Raw genomic sequence first — 25,900 nt, 5'->3', positions numbered from 1 at the left:
TTTGACTGAGCCGATTGTCGGGAATGCGACTTCGCGCGAGCAAGAGATCGCGAACTCATGCCCTCGATGTGAGCTGCAAGCCATGTCGAGAACAATCGATGGTATACTAGTAACATTAACAGCTCAGAACGCATCGGCCGGCAAATTCACTGATGAGGCGACTCGAAGAGACTCAGTGAGTCCGGTTGAGATCTCTGGGGGAGACAGAGTGTGGGCGCGTCTGGCTGAGTAGAACTTCGCTAAGCTTTATTCTGAACGAGCCTTAAAGAAAAATAAATAAATCTTGAGAGTGAGTGAGTGAGTGAGTGCTACTTACCCATGGTCAACATTTAAAAAAATCCACCGCTACAATCGTGGCGACGGCAGCAACGTGAAAAGTTGATCCAAGCGGCGCGCGCACCATATTTCAACTATTGTATAAAGAAAAAAAAAAGAACACGACGGAATCGTTGTACGCCGCCTCATCAGCTGCACAAGGCCACAGCGTCTAGATATGCGCTGCATACTGAAGGCAACTGCCCTTTCCCATTCCCTCACCCTCACATGCACCCACATACGAGCTTTATTTCATGTATGCGCATGTACAGTCAGTCCGGAGCAGCTGGATGCAGCGCCTGCGGCGTTCGGTATAGACGTACAGTGCCTGCTTCGACCCCCTTACTGCCCGGTGCTTCTCCCTTTGATCTTAAAGCTACGCACTCTCCGCTCCTGTGCGGCGTCATGGAGAGTACTTGGAAGAGTAACGTGGGCATCCTTGCAGGGCAGCGTGAAGCATTGCGTGCCATTCGAGCTACGCTCGGATAGCGCCCAATGCTAACTTTCTTCCTACTGCAGCGGTTTAGCGGGTTTAGCGGCTCACCGCTAAACCCCTTGATAGCATCAATAAAGTTTTTTTTTTCTCTCTCTCTCTCCTACGGCAGTTCTCCAATGCTGTAGTACGCACGTTCTTGCTTTAGGTGAAAAGCGAGATATCGCTGGGAAGAAATACCGTTTCATTGTGTTCTTTAAATTGTAGTTTACACTCTTGTATTCGTTCTAACGAATCGAAGCATTGCTCTAGGTGGCGCCTCGTTCTAGTTTTCTAGGAAAGCGTCATAGAACAAAGCGAGAATTGACAGTAAGGCAGCTAAGTTATTGTACTACCATGTAGCGTAAGTTCCTGTACCACGTCTGAAAATAAAAAGACGTCAACTTCAAGGGGATAAACATGGACACAGGAAATGTAGAGTAACTAAGTGATCGATAGGCCCATGCACTATTAGGAACCTTAAGTAAGGAATGCCTATGAACCTGGATATTGATGGATCATTTTTTATGAGTGTCACCTGTGAAACGAGGCGGTGGCTGATGCAAAGAGTTCGTTATTTTTAAGTGTCTGCGACCCTTATAATCGACCTATACGATATGTGTTACGAGTAAGCGGCTAAGAAGTATACATGCCATACTGCCTAACACCTTCTAGGTGCCTGTTCCGTTTTCTTTTCTGTACGTTGCATACTTACCCATTGCAGCCGCAAACAATGACAGTTGTTTGTTGCTGCGGTCAGACAGGCATCGGCATTTCTTGAGTTACGAACCTTTGGCAACCTTCTTGTTACTTATTGCAGCTGAACTAGGATGGGTGATAACGCTAAATTTCATGGATACATCTCCTAACCTTCTGGAACGCCAATGCGAGTGGCCCAAATTAGGTGCTCGCGTTACAATTGAGGTCAGCTCTATCACATGCAAACAGCTGTGATATGACTGATTGCAGGATTCTTGCTTCATGGTCTCACCGACTAAAGGAAATAGCGTCTCGTTTTCATGAAGGCTTGGCACAATAAAAGCTCAACATGGCATTTGAGCTCCGGTGTTGCTATAAATGTCAATTTTTAAGTAAACGTAGTCTGAAATAAATGTGCTCGCATTCACAATGCAAGGACAGACTTTGTAAAAACCAGTCGGCAAACTTAATATGGTGCAATTCCGGCAAATAAGTTGGAAAAGCAAAAAGCTGCTAACACCAGAATCAAGACGACACACACACAAAACCTTCACGTTTTCCAATAAACAAGCATCACAAAGCATCTCTCGGAACTTATGAACAACTCTTTATTACATTGTACGTCCCAAAATAAATCGGCGCCGAGGTCAATAAATAGGAGCTAATATATATATGTATATAATATATGTTCATATATTCCCATAGTCTTCTCACTTCTGCTTGTCCTGAAATAAGAGCCAGAAAAGAGCAAAGTCCAGGTCCCGCTTGTATCACCTCTGATGCTGTTGGTTTGATTACATACGATAATAGATATGGCAATATTAAAGTGAGACTTGCTCGTGAGCAGCTAGCGGGAAACCAAACACACCGACTTGGGTGTTCGCTGTACAATGAAAATGTCACTGAAAAGGGCATTGATGTTTTTGTTTGCTTCCAATAAAAAAAGTACCAAATCTTGGCGCAAGGGAATGCAGACAGCTGAAAAACGTGTGCAGATTCAGGTTTAGAACAAAAAACAGTAATGACGAAGCCTGTCAAGTCATTCCTTCACACTTTCCTTCAGAATGAAATGAATTTTCTTCAAAAACAGCGGTTTCCAACACATGTGCAAGTAGTGTGAAGGGTTTTATGCACTCATTATAAATTTCACATTATTACCGTGTTGGGATGCTAGAGTGCCGAGATGAAATTGTTCACCCATCAGTTCTGAGATACGAAGTCACACAAAAAAAAATTTATAACTAGACCTTCAAAACCTAACGACTGAATTGAGTCGAAAAAAACAGTGCAAACCATAGGCTATGTATTCTTGTTCCAGGTTGAGCTACAAGGATTCTGAAGGATATCATTCCTAATTGTTCTAATGTGGTGTGACAATGCGCTTATCGTTAGGTTCTATTATCAAGTGACATTGCCTTCTAAATTGCGTGGTTCTACTGATTCTTGATATGTATTCAGGGACGGTATATGGCGTGGAAATGAGGGAGTTCTGGAAGCTGTCATTTCTATTAAAAAACTGCTCCAGTAAACGCCAGTCTACTTGCTTTGCTTAGTTTCCGGCTAACTGCACACGATCACTTCAACGAAAGGCAAAGAACAAGACCGTTTGGTGAGGAGGGGGGCGGATTATACATGCTACCTTTATGCTTGCTGTGCTTTCAGAGTAATAAATGATTATGCCATGCAGCTACGGAGCTAGAAAATGTAGCGAAAATACACTTCTGGCGTTTGGAACGGAAACAGCATCGTTCAAAGCACATAGCCCCAAGCACATTTTCCCCACATTGTTCCTAAAAGAGGCAAGAGGTAAAAGGGGGAAGAACTTGCACCACTCTAGCACTGCGAGAAGTGCCGAACGTAGAATAGAAAATCGACGAATGACACGTTTTTATCCAGATATGACACGACGGTCGCACGTTGAAGTGCAAAGATATTACGCATCGAACTTTGATGTACTTTAGCTTACTGGAAACTCTCTTTACGTGCGCTTGGGGAACTAGCCGAAAAATGCCATCTAAAGCCGTTTTCGCAGCAATGCCAAGACTTCAAGTGTACGAAAATAGCACGAGCTGAATAACTTGGCACGTGATCCGGATCTCACAACATGCGCCATTGCGGCGGAGAGCATGTGCCACGTTCACGAGCAAAATATTTTTAGCAGCAGCTTTCACCATAGCGCTAGAGAAGGTGTTGAGAGTAGCAATCTTAGAGCAGGGCTGAACGTGAACATCGATACAGTGCCAGAATCGCGATATAGTGTTAGTAAATACACCACCAACTATTACACCTGCTAAGGAATCTACATCTTAAGATGTCGAAAAGGATAAAAGAAAAATTGAAGCGTGTCAGTGCATGAGGGTGCACCATATTTCGACACGAGGGTCCCGAAAAAAGATTTGCTCAACGGACAACACTGAGAACACTTGAATGTCAAGGGCACCGATAGACATTTAACACACGGTTTTCTGGAGTGGCGCCTAACAAACCACAAATTCAATTTGTAGCGACACTTGGGGAACACGTCGGCGTACACATATCGGGCAGATGCGGATAAAATTACACTTGTATGTACGTGTGATTAGGACAGCACAAGACGGACCTGTGACGATATGCCTTCCAGTCACGGCGGGATGAGATGAGGGTCGGTGCACAAACCTTTTCTGCCTGATGTGCCTAACATTTCGATAAAGGAAACCCTGGAGAAACTAAAAAAATCAAAACTAATACCGAGATCATTAAGTTCCGTCCGCCACTTACAAGGCCAAAAAATAATAACTACAGATGTGAGACTTTAAACGATGCAGGAAGATGGTGAACTCTTAGGACCATTTGATTCAACTGCATCTTTAAATTAAATTTAACCCTGCAAGTCATAAACACAGTTACCCATCAAGAAATTTAGAGCAACATGTCAATATTTGCCTGCCCACCCAGAGTACATTTCTAGAAAAAGTACTGAAATGCTATTTCACTTATGTCATAATTAGTACGGTAAGTGCTTATACAGCACTTGCATTTTTGAGGTATCCGCAACGCAGAGGGAACTTGCTCCATCTTATCGAAAACATTACCAAAAGTTATGCGTGCCGTTTTTCGCTCTTATATAGAATTCTGACGTATCAGAACAGTGTAGCATCTACGATACGTTCAGCATTTCTGGGTAAAGGTGACGCTTACTGGGCAATAAAATGACGCTGTTCCACACCAGAGCTTCTTCGATCTATACGCGTTCAGCAGCTTTTGAAACGACAGTACTAATTCAGGCTACACGCTTTTTTTTTTCGGCAGAATGAAACAAACTAGCCTTTACCCAACAACTCCTGAGGCACGCCCCCAGTTCTGGGTCCTCAAAGCGGGCAATAGATGCAATTATTTATCAAACCTTTCAGCAGTCACGGACACTGAATAATAAGTTGCCACAGTAGCCATTTTCGACACTTGAAACCAGTGTCGATGGTGTGCAATGGCCTTGGCTTTACGGTCAACATCTAGCACAGTCATGTTTGTGAAGGCATGTCGTCACATAGGTTTTAGGGCAACACTAGCGCAGCGCGCTTAAGGGAAGACCTTCTTTCAACAAGGTCCCCAAAGCACGCATTCGAGAATTGTACACAATGCAAACAACGGTAACACAGATGACAGATTTCTGGTAAGAGCACGTATATAAAAACGAAGGACGGTACTCTGCGTAGTGAACACATCTCGAGTCAAGGCGCGCGCACAGTAGATAATGTTCGACATGCTGGTTAACGTTCCAGAACTTTGCGGACGCCAAACGCTTGGGCATTCCACCCTGGGAATGACAGATGTCCACGGAGAAACTGATTGAGGGCTAAATTTGAACGTACCCTTTCGAGAAAATTAAAGTATCAGAAAGCTTAACTTAACAAATTAAGCGGAAATGCACAAACGGAGGGAAGGATCTGTCACCCGCTGCACCAATGTGCACGCACTTTGGCTGTACATTACTATCGAGCATCACGCTGCCTGTACCCGCCATTGGCAAGTATATGGATCTTCTAGACTCTCCGAACAAATGTAACAGTCTCACTTTCTCTTTGCCGCACATTTAACACGTCGCTTTTCTTTTTTACTCTTATCACAGTAGCCGTAAGTACTGGGGAGCTGGCTCACAGCAACCACTCAGTGCATGGCATTTGCTTCTGTATTATATCTTCTACGTAGCTGGAATAGTTAGGTGCAACTAAGACAGCGTCACCGTACCGTTTTGTACACAGTGCTGATCGCGGCAGCAGACAGACTGAATTACGCTAGTCTCCAAGGTCACATGCTCTGCGTGGAACGCACATAAAGATTTCTCGCCCTATACGCCGTCACATGCCGATGGCGTACTGATCCGAGCGAGATTTATTTTTGTCTCCAATCAGAGCAACAACTACCGACACAACTTTTTAAAGCAACTTATGCGATGCTGCTTGTCAGGGCGGAAAAAAATTTAACGTAGGAATAGTTTTAGAGCAGCGATAAATACAACATATTAACAGATTAACAGCACGACTAAACGACGAGTGTCAAAGAAAACGTTACGGCGAGCCCTCTTTTCCGATTACTTTTTTTTCTCAGGTTACCGTCAAAAATTGTCGCAAAAGGAGTATCAAAAACTAGGCAAAAGCAATATGTAATCGTACATGCAAAATAAGCAAACATACAAATCGACACCTTTGTCTTCCCTACGTGAAACGCCTTGCGTGTTTTACATTACAAAATTCTCCTTTTTGTTATTGTTGTTGATCAAAGATCGAGCATACTTTATCAATAATTTGTGATAGCGCTACATTTCATCAGCTTCACTCATTTAGGTTTTATGTTCTCCTTCCATTCCCGCAAACAATACCGCAACCCCAAACATGGGTTCGAAGCCACTGTATTTGAAATTCATCACGTTGGCAGGAGCAGAAGTAGGAATAAAAGAGAGATAATAGAAGCCGCTGAAATGAAACCCTAAGCCACATTCTAAAGCAGCGTACTATTGCTTTTTTGGACGACGAAAGCAAATACGATCTTTTTTAAATCCACCCATGGAAGTCATATAACCCAACACAACAGACGGTGTAGTTTTGTTTGCTTGCTTGTCTTGCTTGTATAAGCAATTATTACGGTCTACCTGCAAACGTCCACCGCCACAGGCTAGTTATTTTGGCAGAGGATTGCAACACTGCAGCCCTCTCTGCCTGGTAAAGTATCCTAAGGTGGTAGGGCTGAACATAGTGTACGTGCCATTTCAGATTTCCCTTTCAGACCTCTGCAATTTCTTTGCAATATGCCACAGTCGTGAGCTTGCGCCGCATGAAACAGCACCTAAAATTTGCTTTCGTAAGAAAGGGCGTGCGGATACCGTGTTCTGGTATAGAAATGACACTGATGCCACACCACACCACACCAATGCGGGCATAGAACTCCTACGCACTCCAGAAAAATCAGCCGCGCTTCTAGCTCGCGAAACTGAAATCTGTAATGCGTATTCGCCATTAATAATGTCGAATATTTAGCATTTCAGAAGCCTCAGAACAGAACGATTGTCTATAATAACCGCTTCAGGAATTAAAAAAGAAGAAGATCATGGTGCCGGGTCACATGACTACCTGCACAAGAACCTCCTGTGTGCAACGAGTGACCAGATTGTGAGATCTCTTTTTTTTTTTTGTGTGGGTGTGTATTGAATTGGTGAGCTCACAACTTGGCTACTTTGTGCAGGCGTTTTGTGCCACGAGCCCTTGCGAACATTTTGTGGACAGAGTTTATGATTTACACGCATGTTAAATCAACTAACGATAATCCTCGTTGCGCTGTTCAGCCATAAACAAATAAACGTCAGCGTAAAACACTTATGATTGCATCAAGATATGACATCTAAGCTTCAGAAACCAAAGTGGCTGTTTGATGCCTGGCTACTGTGTGATGCTGCGGCAGCCGAGAGATAGACGGAGCATGAAATCAAAAATCAAGCTAGCACGGTGTCAAGTGTGGGATAAGCTGTCTCCAGTATTTCGGTTGCTAAGCCGAAACAGCTCTTGGCTTAAACGACCTCCACAATAGTACTCTCTCATATAGGTTTCACCATATAGGAGTCTTCTACAAACACCGTAACAACCTGAAGTGCGTACTTGTTTTTCTCCTGCAATAACAGCCCACAACATCCCTCATTACAAAATGGTTTCTCACTTCCAGTACATTAGTTAAGCCTTAGGCACACTGAATATTTGAAAGAAGATTCATAAAGAAGAAAAATACTACGAAAGTATACTAAACGGTCTTTGGTAGAGAGAGCTTATACAAAACGTGTTTCAAGAACTAAAGAAAAAAAAGCAGGTATGTTGTATCGATATGTTGTATTTGCAGCTGGGTGTACCTTTACAGAAAATAGATATATCGCTTCCTTAACAAAACATGAAAGTCACGCTATCGCCTACATATATTTAACATTCTAAGCTAATGATAGCGAAAGTCTACGTTTCCGCAATACTAACTCCAGTTATACTTGGCACTACAAACCCACAATATTTTTTTTTTATCAAAGCGAAGCTCTCTGTCTCTTCTCCCCGTTGCCGCTGTGCGTCGATGCCCTGTCTCACACGAACAACTAGCGCGCTTGCCGATAGATGGCGCGGCGCGTGCAAGGGGTGCTGTCGTCTAGCGCGAGACCCAGCTCCACTGGTTGGTTGCGAGCAGCAAGCAGGGGGCGCCGGCAAAATGTCACCAAAACACGTTCTGGGCGTCGCTGAGATCAGGCGCGAAAAAAACTACTACATAAATGGGAAAAATGTAGAGAGACGAGTACAATAGTAAAGCAGAAAGTATCACCTAATTAAATGAAACGCCTGAGCGCAAGTACAACACTAATACTTGCCGTGCGTATCTGTATAATATTTTAGGAAGGCTGAACACCGATTCCCATAAGTTAATGATCTCAGCGGTAATTTTGTACACATCACTCTCAGAGTCTTTCTTTTTTTTTTAAAGTCATTTCTTCTTTCGTTTAATCCGAGGTTCAGTTTCGTACCCGGCGCGTTCGCTGAAAGTTCGCTGAAAGAGAGACACCTGTGTAGAAACTTTCATGTCTGGCTAAGGTATCTATTATATTTTTGGAAGGATGAAATTTTCTAGAACTAAACACGTGTCAACTTGACTATCCCCTCATATATAGTGATTCAACATTTTAAAGTGGCAGATCAATTAAAGAAACGCTGTTTTTATATTTACACTGCCAAACCTGCATGAACACTTCGTGGATAGATAGCACCTTCTGATGTAGCTGTCTAAACACCTAACATACCTGCGTTGAAACTTTCATGTCTGGCTAAGGCATCTATTATATTTTTGGAAGGATGAAATTTTCTTGAACTTAACACGTGCCAGCTTGGCTAGCCAATCATATATAATGATTCATCATTTTAACGTGGCAGATCTATTAAAAATATGCCTATGATGGTAGTGCTCTACATGAACGGTCACCTAAGAAAAAAAGCCTATCATCAGCACCAACAACTGTTATCAAATTAGTGAGAAACCAAACAATATTTTGAAATGCTGAAGCAAGCAATGTTGGTAGGCAGCAATGATATATAAACACCGTCAGGTACATATTCCGCATGAAAAACGAGTTTGTCCACCACATGCAACTTAAATTCACTTAAATAACGAAGTGAAAAGCCCAGGGTACATTGTTTATTTTTATCGAAAATATAACTAATATAGGCATGGCTATCACATGTACTCGGCTCATATCCCCGAGCACAGTCTCGATTCATCTGCTCATTAATGTTTCGTCACGCTCACACAAGTTTTCCAGAAACCGCGGTCTCCATCATCGAGTTCAGAATTGCACACCCGCGCTCTAGCCATAAAGTTGGTGTTACTCGGCACTACTTGGCTACTCTATACATCTTTATCTACAGTGCAAAATTCAACAAGTGAGAGAACAGCTATGGAAATACAACCTCCTGTTTGTAGGAAACAAAACTTCCGCAGTTAGATTTATGTGGCACGGAAAAAATATCTTTTTACAATTCCATCCTTCGTTTCGCACAATCATGTCGAATGCTATTCGAAGACAAATACGGACCTGGCACTGAACGAAAAGTCTATACCATATGTGCTGGTGGCACTGTCGAGTGACCTTGGCGATCGACAAGCCCAATAATGAGCATTTCCTCATTACGTGAAGGCCACAATCACTGTACCGTTTTGCAGCTAATGGTTGCCTTACGCACCCCGATCAGGAAAATACGAGGCCTCTAAGGCAAGGTCAGTCTTTTTTTCATATATCGAAAAAGGGCTGAGAGCAGTCAGATCAATATTTCAGTATATACCAGATATTTCCATACATCCCTCTTCGAATATGCTATATTTCCTAAACACCTGTAGTTATGATGAACTCGTGTCTTTCATGAATTGTTGTCAGCCCGCGCACCCAATATCGCCTGTCAAACGTAGAACGCCGAGACTAACCAAACAAAAACGATATTCGGTAAAATATACTCGCTAGGTAAAACAGCAATTTTAAAAATTTTGTGGCTTCTGAGTTCCGAAACGCTCGGTTCCCATACGAACTACAGGCACTGTAGATCATATGCGGTTGAACGGGAACACCAAATAACGGCTTCTTTTGGTGAAATTATGAACCCAAGACGCTTGGCTTTGTACATTTACAACAAACACACATACAAGAGCCTAAAGACGCACGCAGCAACAACAAATATTTTTGTGATGACATCTCTTAGTTTAAAAAATGGTATTTCGCACTGCGAGCGTTAACAATTCGTCAGTGCGCTGACGACGGCTAAGCTTCACTTGGCGAATTCATTCAAATATTTCGCCAACAACCAAGCACAAAGCTATTCTCAGAATTAAATAACTGAGTACACAGTTGATCTTTATGTATCGCGCAGTTGCGCTGTGGTAACATTGACGAACAGTTATGAGGACACAACAGTTAGCCTAAAGTGACGTATTGATGAAAGATGGCGGTAATCACAGAGAAGGTTAACATTCATTTACGACGTAATGGCTAGTGTCAATGCCAGATGCCCGAACACGTTGTAAAGCAAGAAATACAAAGTGAAACGGCAAGCTCAAAGTTCATCTCTAAGAACGAGTATTAGTTGCAAGCAAGAACGCCATGATAGGACAGGTTCCAGCATTCTTCGTCTTGATTCTCACTGAGCCTTTGTTGCGTTGCCAAGGCAACTTTATTTTTCCACCTCGCTAGTGCAAGCAAGGCACCGCTACAGCCAAACAAAAAGGCGTTAGCAGGACGTGTTTGGTTAAGCAAGAAGACTATACGAAATCGACGTAAAAAACGCGTTAACGAGCTAATGCTCTTGATAGCAGAGCGTATAGACTCGTGTTATATCAAAAAGATCTTAAAAAGTGCAGCACCGCCTAAATACTTCCCTAATTGGACATTATGGTTTGCTTCCAAATGTGCTTAAAAATTCTATGTGCAAAAAGGAATATGTTTGGTAAGAAACTGCTCTTTGCTATATTTAAGGATTAAGACAAACTGCTTAGCATCCTGCATCGCAGCACAAGTCAACGTAACTTCACTGACAATGTAGTTCCTGTTGCAGAGAACATGAAAATTTTGCCATTGCATTCACAGCAACCAATATCGTGCACAAGACAACGCATCCCCCCTGACCCTTCCGTAGCCATTAGTTCTCTTGAAACTTCATCCTGCAGCAACAAAAAGAAAATGTCTTACATTAAAGGAAGACAAAGTTAACCCATAACTGTGGTGCGTCGGCAACTGTAATCAGACAATTAATGTAGACATGGTGCCGCCGATAACTCGCTTTTCGCAAACGTTTCTTACTTCAATGGGTTACAGCGTTCTCAGAGAATGCCCCGTAACCGTGGCAATGTGATGACGCGCCTAAATCTCAGGCACGCATTGTACGAGGTTCTCGCTTCTTTTAAATAAAATCTAGCTATTTCGGAAACAGATTTGATGGGGCACATAAAAGATCAAGCAGCGTTTGCTTCATTGTAAATTTTTCAGTACTTTAATTTTTGAAGAAAGAAATACGACGCTCCAGGAAATTGGATTCCAAAAGGAAACGTTTAATTACCACACCAGAAACCAAACGACGAAATCGTTAGTGATATTCGTATATTAATATAGCCTCGCAGCACCAGTATGCCTTCAATTATGACCCGCCATGATACAATTCAAACGGCTGCCTGTCATGGGATGCGCAACAGTACAGTTTGTGAAGAACGCACCCTTTCTTTTCAAATTATGACAGATTCGCTCATTTGGAACGAAGGCAGAAAGCGACGTTCATAACCACCTATGGTGGAATTTGTCCACATGGATTCCTTCGCGCATAGCACAGGACCAGCTAGACGCAGTCTTCGCAACTTCCCCGCACTTGTTACTCTTACGCTTTCGCGAAATCCATCCGCTTCCCAATTTATAAAAAAATAACTAAGTGGACTTTTTTTTTCTTCAAAATATCTTCTTCAAGGCTGCCAAAGATCGTAAGTGATCTCTTAGAACAATAAACTCAAGCTGGTCAAAATACACATCTCCAGACTGAATGGACGCGTATTGGAAAGCAACGCAGCGCAGCAACCAAAGCATTTCGCTGCAACTACCACATAAATGCAACAAAACACGTGACTAGCGTCGGGACACTGGGTTCTCATCAATGGATAGAGCGATAACATTCAGACCTGCAAACCGAGCGCTGTTGCACTATTTTCGCGTTGGCTACTGCCCAACTGCAAACCACTGTGCACGGAGCTGTTTTCAGAGCCTGAGGCTAGAAAAGCCACAGGGAAATGCAGATGTTTTCTCAAGTTACCGCCGGGGCTGGATATTGATGGGAAACCGCAAATATCTACGTAAGTTGCACCAATATTTTCATTTCCCCTCAAAGCAGCAAATGATATTCTCGTGCATCAGGAGATTTTCCGGTATTCTCTTTTTTTTTTCTTCTCTCTCGGAAGTGCCTCTAAAACACCCCTGACATCTCAAGCTGAAAAGGTGTGACAGCAGGAAAGAAAACTTGATCCAGCGACTTCTGTTTTTCTAATGGTCACTCCTTCCATTCGAAACACAATTGCTCCCGCTTAGCAACTTCGAAGCACTGAAAAGGAGTACCACCGCCCATAGGTGACTTTGGTGTTTGCGCGACGGAATAACCATTCGACAATTCCGACGTGCGCGCTGCCTTTTTTTCCAATGTCCACACCAGTAACTCCGGAGTCCATGTGTACACAGCCCTGCGCTTCCCGCGGAGCTGTTTCCCTTCACCGGAGTGTGTGCCACTGGGTGACCTGCTTGCGCGGGCTCTGCTTCATGGCGTTCCAGTGGTGGAGTACGCTGCCACGACCGCAGGCTCCGACGACCACCTTGCCGACATGCTGCTGCGGCGCTCCGGCCACGGGAGTGGTGGGCGAGTCCGGAGACGAGACGGTCTGCGCGGGGTCCCGGTGGCTGACCACCACCAGGAAGACGACGTTGTCAAGCTCGGCCTGCGGCACGTCGAACGTCAGCGACTCGTTGTATACGGGACAAAGAGTGGCGTGCTGGGACGCGGTCTTCTTTTTCTTGCGCAGCTTCCCGCTGTGGAACAGGAGCACGCGGACGCAGGGATCTGTGGAATTAAAAGCGCACGGGCGCAAGTGAAAAGAGGGCAATCTTCTCAGTGAATTGAACCAAATTATGCAAAGTAAACATACAAGTACAGTGAACTCTCGTTAAGACGAACCCGGTTAAGTCGAATTTTCGCATATAACGAACAACTTGGGAAGGTTTGCTTGCTTTTCCATAGACTCAATGCAGAGGCAAATCCACTTAGGACGAACCGCCTCAGAGGTACTCTTCCATTAAAACGAACGTTCGGAGTGAACGACAGCCCTACGAATCCTGGAGGCTAGAGTGCCCCGATGTGCCGCGCCCAGGGGCGCGCGCATCGAGACACCCAACTGGACGCCTGCGGCGCACATGGCCCGTGGGAAAACGTGAGGGGAAACCAAAACCATTGCAGTGACGTTTCACTTCGTGAACGCGGGTGAGGCGCAAGCGTATAACACACACGAAGCTGTCGGCCCTCGGTGCACGTAGACGCCTACACTGCCCGCATCGCACACCAAACTCAAGGCATGGCTTGCACGGCCGCGCCATACGCAGCGGCCGCCGGAGTAGAACTGCCCCATGTAAACATTCGCTTACTAACTAAATTAGCAAGCATGCTGTCAGCGCGCACAGGCAAACAAGAACACACCACACTCGATGACCGCGGACGCTCGCTATGATAAAGCTTGCGAGCGCAATCGCGGTAGCAGTAGCGAGCGAAGTGACCTTCGTGCTGTGTATTGCTTCAACGCAAACTGAGCAGCGAGAAAACTGCGCACGGAAAGCTACGAGCCATCGGTCCACCTAGACTTTGCCCCCTCAGCAGATTGCTTGCAAGATATAGCCCGCGCGACCGCAAGCCGCCGAACTACAACGTCCCCTCCTCGCCTCCCCTCTTCGCGACGGAAGAGGGCGCGCTTATTTGCCCTTTCCTTCCTTGCGCATGAACATTCAGCCGCTATCTTCGCCTCACCGTCGCACGCTTTCACTGGCACACGCAGTGTACGGCGCGCAAGGACGATGCTAGCACGAGACGAAGCTGGTACATCCGTATCGCAAACAAAACCTGCGGAAACTCTTGGAGGAGGTCAACCCAGCGCGCCTCCGCCTACTTTCCTCCTCCGCGGCGCTTGGCCTCGTTTCTCCTTTTGCTATTAAGTTTTCTATTAGGTTTATCTAAATAAATGCTTTTGATGACATTTTTCCCCATTTCCAAGTCTACTTTATTTACCGTTTTGAAGTGCGATGTTTGTATGCACCTGGTCATGTTGCCAATTTTTCTGCAGATAAGACGAACTTCCAATAAGGCGAACAAATTTTCATGGTCCCTTCGAGTTCGTCTCAAGGGAGTACCTATAAAGTTGGGGCTAAACCATGACAGAAGTATTTGGCAGGTGAAAGCGGCCCTGTTGCTTGTTATGAAAATAAAGAAAACCCTTTCAGCCAATATGAGCATTAGCTCGGCACAGAGCACTGTTCTTACTGAGCGTGTAGAAACGTACACGTTGTCACATTGGTAACACGCACGACTTATTTATCGCGAGGCACGCTTTATCTGAAAAAAGCTTGAATTTATTCGTCCATGTGGTGGCAGCGACATAGATTTTGTACCACACCATTAAAAACGTGGCGGTCATATATATGACTTTACATGGTGATACAGTAGCGATAACTCTCGCATAGTGTTGATTGACCTATTTGTGGTTCTAAAGCTACAACCCTCCTGCCTACGGTAATAGTATCGAGATTTAGATGTTAAATTTCGCCATCATCCTTAATGGACGCTTCTATATGAGCAGTTTTGCATGTGCCCTCTTTGACGTTATCGCAGATACAGATAAAACATTCCTAGGATAATAGCCTCGAAGAGGTAAAACTACTGTTTTAATGAAAAGCGCTGCCAGTTCCATTAGAGAGCAGTGAATTCCTCAAAAATTTATTGTCACTGCTGTCCGCGTTACTGAACCAATTTGATAGCCATGTGACCTCAGAAACACTACAGTGCTTAAAACAAAACTTTGCACTGCATGAAATTGCGCCCTTATTATTGCAGTAATTAATTTTTCGATATTAACAATGGTGCATTTTCAACATACAATCATTGCTACCATATGCTACGAGAAAGGGGAGCAGTGCTTTGTTTCCCTCACTGGCAAAAATAAAGGTTTCAATGCACAAATGACACAAACATATATTCCTATGTTAACCCCGTTTCTTACAGTATAGCTAACCCGCCGTGGTTGCTCAGTGGCTATGGTGTTGGGCTGCTGAGCACGAGGTCGCGGGATGGAATCCCGGCCACGGCGGCCGCATTTCGATGGGGGCGAAATGCGAAAACACCCGTGTACTTAAATTTAGGTGCACGTTAAAAAACCCCAGGTGGTCAAAATTTCCGGAGTCCTCCACTACGGCGTGCCTCATAATCAGAAAGTGGTTTTGGCACGTAAAACCCCATAATTTTTACAGTATAGCTCTATATTTAGCTGAAGCAAACGGCGCCACTAACAGGAGCGTGAAATTCTTTAGCGTGCCATTTTTTTACCTAACTTGCAGAACTCTGCTTGAAATATGAGGATCTTAGTCAATAATTACCACTACCGCGTTACCAACATATGGAAAATAGAAAAGATGCGAAGTAGGTACAAACACCTGTTCGGAGGAGTAACAAACATAATTGCACCATGCTAAATCAGTTGTGGTGAATCCAGCAAGGTGTAGAAAGTATCATGAAAGGGTAAAATTGCCACCACCCTGAGTGTAGCACGAAGCTAAGAAGGAAATCCAGATGGGCTTCTCAGAAACAACAATTTGGTGTTAAGGGAAAATTCGTCCTGGTCCGGGATTTTTCCTCAACGACACAGCCTTCTTTCTTAGAAACCCGTATGGGTTTCCTTCGTAGCTTCGTGCTACAGTTGGGTAAATGAAAATTTTTCCCTTTCTTCATAACTACAGCAAATTCGTGAACGACAGACGAGAAATGTACAAGAACTCACAGAACGACTCGAGGTTGTTCATGGGCGACGTCAGATTGCTGGCCTTCATAATGGTAAAGGTAAGCCTTTCGGCTGTTGGCAGGTAGCTCAGGCCGAAGAGTATTTCCCCCTTGTACTGCATACGGAACATGAAAAAGAACGAATAGAATTGGTGCAATAAGTATAAGAAGGCAAAAATGGTACGGCAGCAATAAAACAACTTACGTGCGCATACAGTATTCGATTGTTTTCTTTATTTAAACAAAACAATATTAGTGTTAGTTGTCTTGAACAATATATTTTGCGAAATATTAGTAGTATTAGTATTGGTGGTAGTAATTGCTTGTTTACTGATAAAAAATTAAGGATAGGTAAAATAAATAACTAAATAAGAAAACAAAGAAAGGAAGGGAAGCTACACCCCACTGTAACTGTCTAGCGGTGCCGTATGCACATATGTTAATGACAGTAAGCAGTCGAGGGATAGGCATAGGGGAGAAAAGGAGAGAGGGAGAACGCGTAGAAGAAAGGATGTAGTAAACAACAAAACAATTTACAAATATACAAAAGAATGACTAGATAAGAGTTCTTCATAATTTGCTTGCGGAGTGACTTCTTCAAAAGAGTGTATCTCGCAGCCCCGCACCCTGTAACTGTTAGGTCTGCGAAACGACAACAAAAAGGTAAGCAATTAGCGATCTGTGCGCTAAGCAGATCCGTCGACCTCGTCAGTGCATTTGAGCAATGCACAGATTAGCGCTTTCTCTACGACAGGCATCAAGCTGCGCACCCCACAAATTTTGTGACGGCTTTCACAAAAACAAGGTTGAACAGGCAAACTACAAAGTTTTGACTTGACTATCTTCGTAGCGGAATTTCTGCCGCCAAAGTTCGTGCCGCAGACGTCGTTACGCACTGGAGCGCTCATCATTATCTACAGGTCAGCCAGGTATCTAGTTTGAGCGCCTAACTTTTGAAACACTAAAATCGGGGCCTTTGTTCTGGTTCAATACTATTTACGCACACGTCTCACTGCTCAGTGGAGACCATATAAGCATGACTGAAAGGAAAAATATCTCTGATTAGGCTCCATGTTAAGGTTATGCCTCAAGAAATGCAGAAGATAAAGCCAAATTCTTTCTTCCTGCAGAAGTGCAGGCGGCACATCACACAAAGTCAGTGTGTCGGAACGAGACGACTTCAAAAAAGGAGAGGCGAAAAAAAAACGATATTTTTAACCGGAACGAAAACGTAACCGAAACTTTATTATTTTGTTAGGGAGTGAACCCGAAATATTTTTTATTGGTTTTCGGTTCAAGGGGAAAGCCGGCAATGCGAAACAACCATCGTCAGGCGACGTCAGAATTAGCACGTATCTCGGGCACGGGTAGTGCGAAACTACGCAATGAATAACGTAACGCGCCAAACTAAAGCTATAGCTACTGCTGACGGAAATATAGCATATGTGAAGCATATGCACTTGCACGGAGATTTAACAGTTACTTTGCAGAAGTTGCTGCAGATCTTACGTCAAAAGAACAAACCACAAACTATGAGCACATTCATGATTTACCCATAATAAACCATCACTGCAGCTCCTTTTATCTGGCTCCTGCTGATCACGCTGAAATTCTTACTGCTGTGCCTTCGTTAAGCAACACATTATGTTCATGATGACTTACCTGTAGCCCTGCTGAAACAGTCGGTGAATTTTATTGGGGAATCATTAGCAGACATAACACATACAGCGTTCTCATCTGGTGTCCTACCGACAGCTTTGCAACTTGTCAATATACTACTGGTATTTAGAGAGAACAAAATACTAGTCGAAAATTACCGACCAATAACGTTGCTTTTGCCTCTATCCAAGATAAGCTAGAAGCATCTTTTTAAACGAATTAGACTTTATTTCGAAAACAACAAAATTTTCCCAAGCGCAAAATATGGCTACATGAAACCGAAAAGTACAGAACTAGCCTCGCTGACCTTGACTGAAAAAAACTACGCAGAATATTTAAAATAGGCTTCTTACAATGGGGATATATATTGACGACAAAAGCATCGGACGTTATCAATCACTGGCAAATGCTGTATATATTAGAGCACTACGGTATTCGTGGCACTTCTAACACTTTCATAGAAAGCTATCTGACGAATGCGAAACAGTACGCTTGCATCAATTGACGAAGATCTGATGAAAAAAACTAATACAGGAGTCCCACAAGGGTCAATATTAGTCGTTTTTTGTTCATTGTATTCATAAACGATCGTCTATTATACATACTAGAAGAATGTGTCCTATACGCAGATGACGCAAATGTGTTCATAGCGGCTGAGAATGACAAAGATTTACACGAAAAGGCTCATCGCACTCTCAACCGCCTCTCTTACTGGTTAAACAGAAATGAATTGATTCCAAATCTTAATAAAAGCAAGTTTATAGTTCTTTTTCCTGCTGAAAACACGCCGCTAAGTCAGGATGGCCATTGGCTCTTTAATGAAGTTGCTCTCCAAAATGTTAGTCTTACAAGATACCTAGGATTAGTGATAGACAAGCATTTGACATGGCACAATCATGCACATTGAGGTAAATATGAAGATTTGCAAATATATACCATAATTTTATGATCTACCGTATTTATTTCCACTACGAACCTTTCTAATCCATTACCGTAGTTTTGTCAAATCATATGTGTCGTACTGTATTTCAGTTTATGAACTTGCGTATCCGACAACATTACAGCGAATTGTGGTAGCTCAAAATTAAGTTCTACAAATAGTCACTTTTGCCCAACGTACTAACGTCTAATCATTTGCTTATCCTCCAATAAATATATTAGCATTGCATTGTCACATTTGCTCCCGCATTGCAGTTCTCGCGCAAAAATTTCTAAAAAATATTATACGAAGTCCGTCAGTTCAATTTCATCAACCCTTAATACTCTATCCAACAACACGATCCTCATTATTACCATTGTTAACAGTTTCACGTACGCGCACAAATTATGGCACATTTTTCTTTAGAAATATTGCAGCCCGTCTTTGGAATACCCTTCCTAAAGACATAACTTCATCATCATCCATTTAGTATATTTCAAACTCACTGTGCCAGTGCTTCCTCGACAATTCTTAAATTCACAAAAGGTCAATTTCGTTTTGCATATTGTACAAGGTTTTGCCTTGTATTTTAAGGTATACACTCATCTATACGACATTGTCCCACAGATATGAATGACATTATCACTCACAGGGACCCCTTCCACAACTTACTTTGAATTCTGGAGTCTCAACTGCATGCAGTGTATTCTATTTTGTTACGAATAATAAACTCAATGAGTGAATGACTGATTGATTATTTGATTGGTTTACTTATTCTTTGATTGATTTATTGATTTATTGATTGATTGATTGATTGATTGATTGATTGATTGATTGATTGATTGATTGATTGATTGATTGATTGATTGATTGATTGACAGCCGGTCAAGCGCTCCATTAGTCTAAGCAAGCCTGCCTCTGGGTGCACTAGCAGATGAGCGACGCACAGGGCAAGCGTGCTGAAGAGTTTATAGTTTCGTTTTCTGCGCGTACAAGGCTTTCTTACTGAAGGTTTATCATTTCGTTTATGTTCCTTTACGTTCGTTTTATTGGACCAGTGATCTAGCATTAAGACGAGTACACTCAATGGCGCTTCTGAGATCAAGCTCAGTGCCTTGACTCAAGAAATTTAACTGTGATCTCAGAATTTATAAATCACTTATTTAAAAATTATTCCTGGTTTTTTCCTTACATGGCTTAGCAAATTTTTGGATGCGAACCACTACCATTATGAACCCTTACAGATCATTTCTTTTTCATACTGGAGCAGAACCGGAACAGATATTCTTTCAATGGGCCGAAACTAAAAGAACAACGAAAAACATTTCGTTCCGACACCCTGCACAAAATATTGTGCCGACTCTGAAGGAATGTTTCATTTCAGAAGAATGAATCGAACCAAATATTTCCAAGGCATTGCTAATTGTGCCGTTTACTGTAGCCTATAATAAACGAATTGCGCTATTTAAGTTGAATGCACAAATAAAATTCCCCACTTCCTACACGTAGGCGACCCTCAATATCCAAAAATTTCAGGAACACAGCCCGTTGCTGCAGTCAGAAACACCACGACAAAAACCCAGTGTACACCTTTGCAAACAGACAACACAATACAATTCGGGTCAATCAACGTAGCGTGAACAAAAAAGCTCACTGTAAAGGAAACGAGTGGTTCACGAGAAAGTGGTGTGGAGAAGCTTTCTTTTGCAGACACGAAAGATAACTTGCAGAATGCTACTTACAGAAGCTTTCCTGAGCTATATCATCACAAATACTGCAAAACTTGAAGCATTTCAAATGATGAAATAGTAGAAAAGCTGATGTCCTCATAATGGTGATCCTGAAGTAGTTATCGCAAAATTCACCGAGAACGATGTTGCGCGTTCTTGTCCGTAGAACCATTGTTTCTTTTTTTTTTACTTTGCGCCATACTATCTCGGATTGCAATATTCTGTGTGTCATTGAGCAAACGCGAAACGCTACCAGGCCCCTAATTAGGGTTCCGACGGTGCCACAACGCCGGTAGATGCGTTTTCAGAGAAAAGCGGATAAATGCGGCATTAGACATAGAATCCACGATTATCAGCAGATCATAAAAAAACAAAGTCACGCCAATGATCTTCGGGGCCATGTTATTGGCCTGCTGCCTGCACCCATACCGTTTTCCACGGTCCACAAACCAATCGCTAGTTGCCGCACGGAATGCTCGAAATCTTCCAGCTGTGTGGCTGAAATAGCAACGCTAGAATTGAAACATGACTCCATGATAACGTTGTCTACTCAGTTTATCAAAGCCTACTAAGTTACAGACCTAGGGGTTCGTCAATGAATCGTACACAAGTTTGCCAGGGCAATCGATTTGCATACTACACCAGGTGGGAGTGGCGAAAAATTGAACTATGCAAACAGTGCGTGCCGCAGACATACAATATACATAAATCACACCACAATATGCAACATACAAACGAAATAAAGGAGACCGTTAGGCCCAATTTTATTTCCCGAAGAGGGTTGCATATTTTGTATTTGTTATTGCGCGAGAACCAATGATTACACTAGTTCGGACCATGTGCGTGTCGCAGCTGAAAGCATGATATTCATTGATTCATGTTGAATGCGGACTATATTGTTGCTGTTTCTAATCTGAACAGGTTTTAAGATGAGATTAGGTTGGTAGTATCTTTCCATACTTTGCACACTGGACACAGAGGTAGTCGTTTGTGTTTAATTATAGATGTATCTTGTATTAAGCATATTCAAAAGAATATGGTGTCGACATGCGCCTATGAAGGCAGCATTGCTTGCGAAAAATATGTAATAACAAGTTACTAGTGACTTGCGCTAAAGAAATAGCCGTCGTGAATCAACAATACCAAAATAGCTTTTCATCATGGTCAGAACCAAAGCTGGAAGGAAACTGTTCACAAGACCTTAAGTCAGTCTGCGGGAAAATAATGTTCCTTCATTTTCGTTTATGCTTTGTGCTGGTAAATAACTAGTGAGGGTGGGGGTGCCAAGAGCTCACCTGCTTAGGCTCCTTCAGTTCCAATTCTAGCATGTGCTCAGAGGGATCTTCAACCAGCTTGTCGACTTCTTTTAGAGGAACGATCACCTCTCCTACTTCGGTGTCATTGGAGCACTGCGAAAGATGATCCACAAGTCAAATTTCTATAGCAATGGCACATATTGCTAGGCTGCAATCATAGCAGCGAAGCTCGTACGATCAGAAGACACATCAATACTTGGATAACGTTTCCAAATTGTTTAATTAGATACATTGCAGGTTCACGTAAACAGCTCCTGCAATGCATAAACACGTGTTTTGTCAAGAAAATTGAGTGCGACAGCACATTTTGGTCAAGTTCTTATGGCGCTTATTTAGAAAAGTAGTGCTAGTTTCAGAATTATTTTATTTCCATTGTGAACTGACCAGCTCCAAATCGTAATATTCAATATGTGCCCTAAACTAATTATTTCAAACGTTGAACAACCAAACGGTATTTATTTGAATGAGCATTTCAATTTCTTTTGCAAGTAATGTCTGCCTCTTGTAGAAATACTGCACTTCGATTAGAACCATGTTATTTCGCTGAAGCTGTTTTATAAAATTGTGTTAGGAGAAAAAACCTGGTATACCAGCTATCTTGTGGCGATTGGTGTAAAAAGAATTGAGGGGCCTACAACGAATTTTATAGTCTTCTTGTATATCCTCCTGATGCACTCGCGCATTGTGTTGCGCAATACATTCAATCCGTGTTAAAATTTACTAGTAAATGACAACGCTATATATTCACGGCAGACATGATATCAGGTATATGCGGAAGTGTATCAAAGTGGTTCAGGCATATTCTTCCCAGAATCATTTGACATATGAAGGTAACACTAATATCAAATATGCCGTGGTGTCGTCGAAAATGAAAGGCGCATTTTCAATACCGCAAAATTACACGAAACTCCAAGATAGAGCGTTAACATGGCAACCCGCTGCGTGTTGAACGTTCATTTGTGTATTTGTAAAGAAAAAAAACTGTTTTAGCCGCGCTGAAATGTGAGAAGACGCTCATACTTTGACCATGGACATTGATATGCTGCTTCCTGTTCCCGACAGCGCCAATTTAGAAAAATTGATTTTTCGTGTTTGTAACGCTGCAACCGTTAATAAGAACCGACATGAAACGCGATTGTGTTCGTCAGCCGCATCAGGCTCTCAGTGGGATGCACAACAGAAGGGCTTGAGAACGCCAACTTGGAGCCTTCACCTTGTCCATGTCGAATAGGGCCAAGTAAAGGGACGAGTCCTTCAACTCTCCCCTGGCCAGGTCCAGCGAGAAGGTCTCGTTGTAGAGCGGGCTCTGCGTCTTGCGCTTGGTCTGCGTCTGGTACTGGCCCAGGCAGTGGCCCGAGCTGCCGAGGCCGATGCAGCTGGGTCGCCGGAGGCCAGTGCTGCCGCGGCGAGGCTTCTTGATGCGGCCTTTGATCACCTTGCAGCTGATGTAGGGGTCGCACACGACGCCGTGAGGCTTCGGAGGAAGGTTCTGTGCCTCCTGTGGCACGATAAAAACGAAAGAACCATCGATTTTATAAAGGGCCGAAGATTTGCTGACTCTGAAACGCGATAACGCATAGACTATGTTCCTTCTCGATAATATGAAATCGGGCTGGTTGGTTCGTTACTAGGCTGATTTTTTTTTCACTGTCCCAACTCCACGGCTGCTCTGATGAACACTTTCAGGGACAGCGATTGAATGAATCAATCAACCGTGACAGGCGAAGGCGAGTGCCCGAGTACAAAAGACGGAACCCAGTGCATGTGCTCGATTTTCTTTTTTTTCTGTCGTGTCATCAACGCTGTTCCCCATTGTGTTCTATTTCCTACCAATGTGACCTACGAAAAACGCTAGAATACACCCGCAACTGTTGTATCCAGCAAAGCAACTGTCGCATACACACTAAACATTTTTACGCCCTTATGGGTGTTAAGAGAGGTGCTTTCTGCATTTACACCCCTGTCCACACCCTTTTAGCACCCTTTTCGGTCAAAACACCCTATCACAAGGGTGTACACTACACATAGGTGCGACTTTGCTAGAAGAAGGGTGTTAAATCGACGACTGAAGGGTGTTGAACGCATTGATGCATAAATCTAAGTAACGTGTACACGTCCACGCATTGAGCAATGTGTGTAGGTATTGCATTTTTAATGATAAAGCATTTTATGGCCTTTCAGGTAGGAAAGATGGCGTTCTCCGCAACAACAATCCATACGGGACCCTGCTCATGTCAATCTTGTCATTTCCCTTGAAAGCATTCAGAAAGCATTCAGAACCGCGCCGCCCTTTTATTCTCTCAAATTATTCACGTCTTTTTAGCGTCACGTCCATGAAAAGAACACTAGGTCAACCTGACCTTTGGTTACGTCGTAGGTACCTTCGTCTGTGTATTTTTCATAGAATATGGTACTTTAACCCTTCTCTTCAAGAAAATATTTCACCACACCAAATTGTATCTCGTCTCGCATCGACCATCAACACAAAATTGATGTGCCATTCTTCCTTTTTGCCAAGAACAGCCACTGAATGGAACCGCCTTCCCACCTCCACAGTCTCAATTTGTGACACCACTAATTCAACATCGCTGTTCAAAGTGTCTTACAGTTTAATTTTCTATTCTTGCCCTGCACTGCAAATATTGTATACTTTCACCCCTTCTTTCTGTTGTGTCTACTAGGCCTTGAAAGTATATTATACATACTTTCAAGGCCTAGTAGACACAACAGAAAGAAGGGGTGAAATTGCGGCATTATTGCATTATTTACCCATAATTGCTCATAATTAACGTTGTTCTATTTACTACCTTCTGTATCACTACTGACGTCATACAAGACGCTGATGACGTCACATTTTATTGCTTTATTATACAAAGCAATAAAATGTGACGTCATCAGCGTCTTGTATGGCGTCAGTAGTGATACAGAAGGTAGTAAATAGAACAACGTTAATTATGAGCAATTATGGGTAAATAATGTGAATTAGGGTGGAATAAATTCGGTTAAGGTTCGTACAAACTGTAGCAAGGTGGATTACGGCAGATGAAGGCAAAATTGTGAAGACACGTGACAATGTATGACGTATCAGGGTCACGTGATAATTGCAAGTGTACATCCATGAAGTGATTAAGTTTTCGCATTCCTAAGTGACTGTCGATCTTTTTCTAGGATTCTGATGTTACTGGCATGACGGCCACTCCAAAATGTATCATCAAGAAAATGTACGCACTTTCACTTACAATTTAATTATGACTATATTTTGTGCTCACAATTATATTATCATGCAATTAAACACTTCTAAGACTAACTGCAGTAGCAGAATGAAAACGCGCGAGCAACTTGCACAATTCTGCACGAATATTTCGGTGCCCTTAAAAGCCCAACAAGAAGTGGCGAAATTAAAGAAGCTGTCTGGATACATTGCTGAACAAACAGGGACGTGCTATTAGACGAGCCTCTGATGTACAATGGCATCAACGTACAATTTGCTTGGTGAAGCCATAACGAAGACATTTATAGCGGCGAGATCACGCTGGAAGTTCTCAAATCCGAATCTCCACGTACCTTGCCTAAGTTATTCAGAGTTTTACTAAGCTACTGGTCTGCCTTCTAAGCGCATCCTCGGACACAGTTTGTAAGGTTCAGCCTATATATTAGGGGCTGGTGTCGTCAAAGCTGTAATTGCTTATCCACAGCATACGCTCTTGCAAACGCAGTCTTCAGTCTCCTCATGAATGTTTACGCGTCGCTGTCACACGACCAAGATGTGAGCCTCTTTATCGAACCAGGATATCGCTGAAACTACGCTGTGACCACACAAGGTTGCTTCGTTTAGACGCAGCGAATAATATAATCGCACCAGCAGAAGAGCGCCGATCGTCTCGCTCACGGTCCCGATTTGTGTACTGTACCCTCAGTCATGCAGCGTAGACTGCGCCCCCCCCCCCAAAAAAAAATATATGCTCGGTGCGAACCGTAGTAGCAACTACCCGCCTCACCGCTCTTGTTGGAGACCACAACGAAGCAGCAGCTAACAGGCGGCCATTCGAGCAAGCAAACCTGCCAGAATAAACGTTCAATTTGCGCGCCCGCCCCCTGCCCAATGAAAAGCGACCGGAAGTGACGGCACGACGTTGTACAGTCACTTTGGCGCGCGGCACGATGGGAAGGCGGAAGCTACGCCATTATTGCAT

The 25,900-nt window shown here is 43.2% G+C and overlaps 1 protein-coding gene across 4 annotated transcripts in view; it reads right to left on the bottom strand.

Annotated features, from left to right (window-relative positions):
* Positions 1-2,071: 2,071 nt before the first annotated feature.
* The window catches only part of LOC126543862 (synaptotagmin-1-like), a 252,245-nt gene continuing 228,416 nt past the window's right edge, over positions 2,072-25,900 (bottom strand). For all 4 annotated transcript variants that reach the window (XM_055062404.2, XM_055062405.2, XM_055062406.2 and 1 more), the window contains 4 exons: positions 22,921-23,205; positions 21,687-21,800; positions 16,085-16,199; positions 2,072-13,110 (listed from right to left, as the gene is read on the bottom strand). In XM_055062404.2, the coding sequence (XP_054918379.2) occupies positions 12,764-13,110; positions 16,085-16,199; positions 21,687-21,800; positions 22,921-23,205 (861 nt within the window). In that variant the 3' untranslated portion in view covers positions 2,072-12,763. The remainder of the gene's footprint in view (positions 13,111-16,084; positions 16,200-21,686; positions 21,801-22,920; positions 23,206-25,900) is intronic.

Source organism: Dermacentor andersoni, chromosome 10, assembly GCF_023375885.2.
Source record: "Dermacentor andersoni chromosome 10, qqDerAnde1_hic_scaffold, whole genome shotgun sequence".
Lineage (NCBI taxonomy): Eukaryota > Metazoa > Arthropoda > Arachnida > Ixodida > Ixodidae > Dermacentor > Dermacentor andersoni.
This window is presented reverse-complemented; position numbering and strand designations above follow the sequence as displayed.